At 46.4% G+C, this 8,097-nt stretch overlaps 3 protein-coding genes across 4 annotated transcripts in view; 1 reads left to right on the forward strand and 2 right to left on the reverse strand.

Moving 5' to 3' along the window:
* Nucleotides 1-527, reverse strand: part of H257_09895 (hypothetical protein) — a gene marked incomplete at both ends in the record, with an annotated part of 5,941 nt that extends 5,414 nt beyond the window's left edge. The window contains one exon of the mRNA XM_009836275.1: nt 18-527. Coding sequence (XP_009834577.1) covers nt 18-527 — 510 coding nt within the window. The remainder of the gene's footprint in view (nt 1-17) is intronic.
* A 1,292-nt stretch (nt 528-1,819) lies between these two features.
* On the reverse strand, nt 1,820-4,092 carry H257_09896 (hypothetical protein; the record flags this gene model as incomplete). The annotated part of the gene is made up of 2 exons (XM_009836276.1): nt 1,820-1,932; nt 3,831-4,092. The coding sequence occupies 2 exons, from the start codon at nt 4,090-4,092 to the stop codon at nt 1,820-1,822; spliced, it is 375 nt and encodes a 124-aa protein (XP_009834578.1).
* Nucleotides 4,093-5,960: 1,868 nt separating this feature from the next.
* H257_09897 lies at nt 5,961-7,761 on the forward strand. Of its 2 annotated transcripts, XM_009836277.1 has the most exons (2): nt 5,961-6,370; nt 6,420-7,761. In XM_009836277.1, exon 2 carries the CDS (start codon nt 6,424-6,426, stop codon nt 7,720-7,722), a length of 1,299 nt encoding a protein of 432 aa, XP_009834579.1. In that variant the 5' UTR covers nt 5,961-6,370; nt 6,420-6,423; the 3' UTR covers nt 7,723-7,761. The 2 variants fall into 2 exon arrangements, with proteins under 2 accessions (XP_009834579.1, XP_009834580.1); XM_009836278.1 differs by having other exon boundaries at nt 5,961-7,761.
* Nucleotides 7,762-8,097: the final 336 nt, after the last annotated feature.

The following is an 8,097-nucleotide window of genomic DNA, read 5'->3' on the forward strand; positions in this document are numbered from 1 at the left end:
GCTCGTACACGGCGTACTTGCCCCAGAACGTTGCCGCAAAGTCGTTTCGGATCTGGACCATCTCGGCATTGGGCAGCTTCGTGTGGCAAGGGACACGCTGGGAGAACCTGTGGCGGTGGGCAAACGACTGACACAAGCCGAGGAGTGACTTGTATGGATCGACCTTGTTCGCCATGTAGCCAGTCAGCCACTCCTGGTAGTGTGTCTTCATGAAGTTGATCATGTGCATCGAGGTCAGTATGTGCTCGTCGCGCCGCGTCGCGCCGCACGTCCTTCATGAAGGTCAAGAGGTCGCGCTCGAAGGGTATGATGCTCTTTGCACCCTGGCCACCTAGGGTCTTGCGCTTGGCGTTGCGGCGTGTGCTCATAATATTCGCGCGCTGCTTCGTCCACGACTTCCAGGTTTCCCGTGGAAGTCCATGCAGCGCGCAAAACGTACGAGCACTGCCACCGAATGCGTCGAAGAGGACGAAGTACTCGCGCTTTCGATCAATGGTGTAGGCGTGCTGCTTGCGGAGTGGAGGCATGGTGGAGCGTTTGAAACTGTCGGGTTTGAAAATACCTTGTGAAATTCAAACGCACCAATCATAACGACTTATTTTATATGGTTTGTGATTGGCTAGGTTTCATTAAATCTGTTTATGGAGGTCATCGTTTGGCAATAAAAATACATCCATTTTTAGAGGTGGGTGAGTTTCTAGGGTGGGTGAGTTTCTCCCCGGTTCTCTGTATTTGGACCGAAGTCGGCCTTAACCTCCCACTGCAGTGATAAAACGCATGAAATCGGTATTTAACGTATTTGGTTTTTGGGTTTAACTACCTTAAATGTACGTTAAATAATAAAACCTCCACTCTTCGATAAGAGTCACATATTAAAATCAAGATACACCTCAGCGGCCACCCCTATTGCCAAATATCCAAGCGCCCATGTAAACTGCCGCTAGGTTAACTGTAAATATCTATTTCTGACCAATTCATCACCAAATTTGATTTCTTCACCACATTGAGATCTGTAGATTATACGTCTCAATTTGCTGAATTTTGTAGTAATGAATACCAGTATGAAATAGAAGTCAGAAATTTTGTGAAAAGTTGGTAGTTTATAGGTGACGTGCATCATACACTGTAAAACGCTTGTACGCAGTAAAAACTACAGTGCACTGCTTGAGTAGTGCTAAGTAAACCGTAGGGAGCAACTTATTGTCGGGGTAGGGACGGTGTGCAACAGCCTCCCCATGTGACCTGCAGTGCGTTTCGTAAGTCCGCGTAACTTTGGACCCACTCATTTGCTATTTTATCCTAACACCGAGAAGAACATGCATGGTCATGAACACTGAGCAGAACATGCATGACATGAACACGGAGAACACGCATGACATGAACATACCTTGCATCCTCCAACAGAAATTCTCGAATGACGCCATGCCAGAATTGTGGTGCCACGATAGTCTAATTATTCACCAATATATAACCAATGGAATAGTGGTGTCATTGTTTTTGTATTTGCGTATTGAAAGTAGTGTTATCTGACTAAATGGGATGTAATATTGCAGGTTAGTCAATTGCAATGGGTGAGATATCATGATGATAGAGAATTTCGTATTCCTTCGATCACATGTCACAATTGACCGAATAGAATAGTTGCGTCTTAGCTATTGTGTTTTCCTGTTGAAAACTGAGATTTTCTACTGCACTGGACGAAATATATCTGGTTATTTGTTTGTGTACAGTACTCGCACCGTACAGTGTGTGAAAGAAGCGTTTCGAAACAAACACATGGCAGGTCAGTGGACATTTCTACTTGGTTTAAGTATCGCATTTAAGTGGGAGTGCCGTTCCCCCTACACGACCAAATGACTTGACATTTGTATTGCACAGGACACCACGACCGCGTCACTTCCACAACCTCGTCGCCGTTTGTTGAAACGTTGTCTACTAACCCCTGTCCTTCACACATGATTACATTGACCCTTTGGTCGTGATTTCTGAAAACACATCATTAAATTCGGCGATTTCTGATCCAAAATGTCCAAGGGCATTTGAAAAGTGTAAATATGGCAAACTGAGCCATTTGTCGAGCGATCACCATCAGGCAAAATGGATTTCATTTTAAAAATGACGTCACTGAAATTTCACCATAGTTAAAAGCAAGAGACACTTTTTGACCCTTACAAACGCGAGCTTAAAAAGCTACTTTAATGAGATGGGTAGTTTAGATTTAAAAATGACGTCATTTGAAATTTCACCATAGTTAAAAGCAAGAGACACTTTTTTACCCTGACAAACGCGAGCTACTTTAATGTTTATGAGATGGGTAGTTTAGAGTTAAAAATGACGTCATTTGAAATTTCACCATAGTTAAAAGCAAAAGACACTTTTTGACCCTTACAAACGCGAGTTTAAAAAGCTACTTTAATGAGAAGAGTAGTTTAGATATGGCAATCTGGGCCATTTGTCCAGCGACCACCATCAGGCAAATCAGATTTCATTTTAGAAATGACGTCATTTGAAATTTCATCATAGTTAAAAGCAAAAGACACTTTTTGACCCTTACAAACGCGAGCTTAAAAAGCTACTTTAATTAGAAGAGTAGTTTTCTAGATACAAGCGATAAAAATATCGATCTTACAAAATGCAAGTAAAATATATTAATGAAATTGAAGGCCCAAGAGGTGAGCCAAATCATTGTCAAGTCTTCTTCCAAGTCAGCATCAACTGCAAGCTTTTCTATCTGAGAGCTAAACTCTCCCATTTCCATAGCGATTGCTACCTCAGCTTCAAGTTCATCAATCTTTCTCACCATGTCTGTCGCGCAGAGGAGTTCCAACCCTTGATTCACGATGTTTGCGTCAACACTCACGACATCTGGCAACATCTCTTTGGCCGCCAGCGCTTTATTTTGCATGTGTGGTATCTTTTAGTTGTTGTTTCCGGCCATGGCAATACTAGTACTAGTACTAGTACAGAGAACCGAGTAGGAATGGCGCAAGTGCCTGAAATATCCCAATACTGTATAGCTATATACACTACTGTATAAGCTCAAGGAACCCAGGGGTTCCGGGGTTACAGTTGGATTTGGTAATAATGATTACGGAACAATAGTACAATTGTTCTGTGCTATAAATAGTACTGTAGGGGACGAGTGATATGGGTATGGTCGAATCGGATTGGTTATAATTCAAATTTCTCAAAAAAATATCTGACCTGTACACAACAAATCTATTTCTTTCATAGTAGTCATTGTCGGCTAGTGGGAAGAGCATAGGGTCTGAAAGGCCCCGGTTTCAATACTGTGTATTTCTTGTCTTTTTTCCACATAGACTAAGGCTTATACTCCCTCCGTCCCACAATAATGGTTCAATCAGAATTTTGATGTATGGCTCCTTGAAAAAGAATAGTACATTTCACTGCCAAAAATAATGATTTATTTTTGGAGGTGTAACGGTACAAAGAAGAAGAACTGTGGGACATTATACGTCATCTTCGGATGATAGTTCGGATAACGAGGCTGAACCGGATAATGAATGAAAGTTCGGATAATACACACCATTTGTTTGTTGCGGGTTAGGGGTAGACATCCGGATCCGGAAAGAAGAACTTGTACCCCGCTACCTCTCACAGGACACCAAAATATCCAATTGTCGAATTATGCAATTCTGACAGCGCCAATCGATTCAAGAGGGGGGTTTACCCCGAGAACCATTCCAATGAGCACAATAAGCCTACGGACTACCAACACCACTATCTGCATGAGCGTCTATTCATCACACTCATCGACACTATATACTTATCAATACTTATCGACTCAATGCCAACATCGTTCAGGGCACCAATCATGTCGTCCACGCCGTGGGGATAAATCAACACAATTTCTTCGATTTGGCACGCAAGCTCGTTCACCGCGACCGCCTCCGCAAGCTCAGCAGCAATCTCTCGTTCCAGACGCTCACTGTCCGCTCCGACCAAGGCAGCGCGTGCGGCATCAAATTTGTCGACAGAACACATAACGTTCTGAGGTAAGATTCCCAGTCGCTGCTTATTCTCCTTCGCCATGTGCGGTATCTTGTAGGTGTTGTCACCCTTGACCTTCATGGTCTCAATAAGACAGCTTTGCAGCGTCGAAACAGTTGTCACCCTTGACCTTCATGGTCTCGATAAGACCGTTTTGCAGCGTAAAAACTTGCTACCAAGACGTTCAAACGAGTACTCCACAAAGGCATTGGCAACATGGGCCACAATCTCGTCGATTGAGCGTGCTGACTTCTGGTGTTGTAGGGATTGAGTGGCTGCAAAAACTCCTTGATCCAGGATTTTCGTGTCCGGGGAATTCGGTGTGTGTAGATACTCCAGCCTTGTTTGCATAGTTCCGCCAAGGTGTAGCGCAACTTGAAGTCGGAATGACGTCGGCTCGGGCGTTGAGGTGCTGTATCATGTCGTGACGATTGTTCGTTGGCCACTTGGCGATCATGGCAGGTACGACCTTGTGGACAAGAAACTCCCGGAACTCGTCTTTGGTCACCGTGATTGGCTTTGTTTCATGTGATCCGGCGGTGCGATTATTGCTCGAGCGCTGTTCTAGCACGGCTTCGAACGGCCACGTACCGATCTTCCCATCGCACAAAGGTTCTCCTGTATTCAACGGCCACATAACCTTGGTAACGAAGCGGTTGCTTTTGCACTTTCTATCCTGGCGTGGTCTCGCCAGGGACGAGGTAGTACCTGTGGTTAGTCTTAGTAAGATTGAACCACCTTTTGTCAATATGGGCGTAGTTTAGCTCTTGTATTTCCATATCGTGCTTGACGAAGCCCAAGGCAGCCTTTAGACGAGCGTACTTGTTCGTCTTCGTCAAAAGTGGACGAATCGCATTAGAATGCGCACGAAACATCCCCAGTTTGAGATATCGATGGAGTGATCCGCGACTTATTCCTAGATTGTTCGTAAGTATATTGCACTCACGAAATACTCCTACTGGTCTGTGCAGATAGAGCACGTAGTGTCGTACGATTCGCCAAAGGTACTTTCAACGGCTTAGCTTTAACCTCAGCTGGCTTAGCTTTAACCTCAGCTGCCGCTTTTCCTTGCCCTTTTTCAAGTTGGCCACGGACACAAACATGTTGCCTATTTGAATTTTACCTACAAATATAATGACAAGACATGTACACCCTCCCCAAAGTCGAACTATTATTGTGGGACGGAGGGAATAGTTGCGAGCGACGACCGAGCATCCGCCCACAAAATTGCGCCCACCGCAGCGTAGCTGAGGTCGTGTGTATAATTTTGTGCAGGCGGTGACTTGGCGAGGAGTGAGCCCCGATTGTGCACTTCACCGAATGTCTCTCGTCGAAAAAAGCGGTAGGTAGGCCCAAGGCCGAGCCGCTACCCTAACGAGGCCTGTTCAACGACGAAGTACTTTTACTCGATGTTTGTATTGAGGCAAAAGATATGATCGATTTAATTGTAACCAATCAGAATTGAATGCACCCATATCATCGTCTATTGTAATGGGCTCTGTACAGTACTACTGTAGTTACACCATTTTCCATTCGGTTCAGGTTATTTACGGAATTTCTCGACTGCTGCACAAGTGATTCAACTGATCCTCGCCATGTGCGTTATGTTCGCCAAGCATTTGTTATATTTCGTCCAGACCCTACATCGTTCGTTAGCAGTGAAATTGACGCAGTAACGAAGTAGCCAATGAAATTTTCGAAAAAAGTACTTTCGATCAATCAAATTACAGGTGTATCACCCCCAGTGAGTACATATAATCTCCGGGGTTAAGAGGTGGTCTGAGCATATACAAAGTTCCTTATAAATCATATTGAAACAGTATTTCGGGTCAAAACAACAGTGGAACTGTTTTAATGAGGGAATTGTACTTAACCGTATGATTTGCCACCCTTCTTGTTTGTGATTATTCGCTACACGCCTGTCTTACCACGAAATGAATTACCCTAATTGGAGGCACAACGAACAATTCATTTTCAATTTAACGGGCTTCCATGGCAAGCCGCAACAAGGAGGCGGCCGACTTGGAGGAGCGCGTGTCGTACATCCAATCGAACACGGCCAAAGATGATGATGGGTACGTCGAAGCGAAATCACCCAAGGGCCTGGAAGAGGGGGCGCTGGCTGAAGGGGGTGCGCTAAACTTGTTCTCCCGCGAAGCGTTTGCCCTGTTCATACAGTACGGCGCCATCGGGATCATCTACAGCTTAATCCCCGCGCTCCGTTATCCCATCTTCAACATCTACCTCAACTTGGAGGGTTACCAAACGTCGTCGTACTGGGTGTTGGTACGCATCGGGTGGTCGTTCAAGGTCTTTTTTGGCCTGTTGTCGGATTGTGTCCCCATCTATGGTTACCGTCGTAAGTCGTGGATTTTGATCGGGTGGACCATCACGATGATCTGTCTTAGTGTGATGGCGTTTACGCCGTTCGGCGAACCATTTTGTAACCGCGAAAAGACCAAGCATTGTGGTACGCCGTTGGAAGAGGTGCCAGAGCCCGAGCTGCAGTACTTCAACTTATCCGCCCCCGACAACGGCACGTTGTTCATCCTTCTGTCCATGTTTATAGCATTTGGGTACGTCTTGGCTGCGAGTGCGTCGGACGCGATGGTGGTCGAGTACGCCCAGCGAGAACCCATTGCCCTCCGCGGCCGCATCCAGACCGCTATCTACACCGTGCGCACGCTCACTGGCATCCTCGGTCACTTGGTGAGTGCGTTCGGGCTGAACGGCACCAACTACGGCGGGTCATTTTCGTTTGCGTTGTCGCCGAATGCTCCGTACGGCATTGCCTTGGCGCCATGTGTTCTGGTGGTGCTCTCGACATTATTTGTTCTTGTGGAGAAGAAGTCTGAATCTGTGTCCTTCCCCCTATGGTGGGGCAAGTTTTGGGAATCTCTCCAGAGTCGCGTGATGTGGCAAGTTTGTTTGTTCCGATTCCTCAGCAACGTGTTCAATGGCGTCAAAACCACTGCAACGTTACCCATTCAGACGCACTGGGCGGGGGTCGAACCTCTCAACGATGCGCTCTCGGACATCTTTGGCAATATGGTGTTTGCCTCTGTTTTGGTGATTGTGGCCAAATGGGGGCTTCACTGGAATTGGCGCTGGACCATCGCAGCTGGTACCCTCGGGATGGTACTCGTCGATGGCTTTGTCGTATTCTTCACCATCTGGGACGTCGTGCGTAACCAGTGGTTCTTCAATGGAGTGGGGCTGGCCGAGGAATTTCCCCATGGCCTCCGCTTTATCGTTTCCACGTATGTGGCCGTGGAAATCGCCGATAAGGGCAACGAAGGAGCCACGTACGGCCTGATCTCCACTGTGAGTAATCTCTCGGGGCCCTTTGCCAGCATCTTTTACAAGTATGTTAACTCGTTCTTCAAAGTACGTCAGAATGACGTCAAGTCCGACACGCTCGAGGTGCGGTGGGACGTCACGTACGTCTACTTTATTTCGTATGGGTCCAAGATCGCGTCGTTGTTTTGGCTGTTCTTGCTGCCTCCCCAAAAGGCAGAAGTGAAGGCCCTGAAGGCGCGCGGTGGCAAGAGCAAAGTGGCGGGGTTCATTCTCGTGTCCTTGTTTTTCTTCTGCGTGTCGTTCACCGTGTCCAGCAACATCATGTCCATCTTCCCTTCCACCAAGTGCTACCGTATCGCAGGGGGCAACGGAGTGTTGGACCCCAACACGGGCAAGTGCCCCCTCAAGTAGAAAAAGATGTCTTGCATTTTGAAGTAGCGTATAATGTACATTGTATAACGTTATCTCGTGTTGTCGTGGCGGTTCCAATTTTGATCCATAAGTGAGGCGATCGACATGTAAGGTTTGCGTCAACGTTACGGTATAAAGTAGCAATCACGTGGCCACGTACTGGGCGGGGGTCGAACCCATCAACAATTCGATGGCTAGCGTCTTGGGCACTTGGTTTACTGAGCACCTTACGAATGAAATGCGAATCCTCCCTTTATCAAATAATAGTATGTACTTTGAGAGAATTGTTAGACATTTGGACTTGACAGCAAAGGCAACATCGCTCACGCCTGCCAACATGATGGACTAGTATGTCGCACTTAGCCAAGATCCACC

The sequence above is a fragment of the Aphanomyces astaci genome (genome assembly GCF_000520075.1).
Source record: "Aphanomyces astaci strain APO3 unplaced genomic scaffold supercont1.25, whole genome shotgun sequence".
Lineage (NCBI taxonomy): Eukaryota > Oomycota > Saprolegniomycetes > Saprolegniales > Verrucalvaceae > Aphanomyces > Aphanomyces astaci.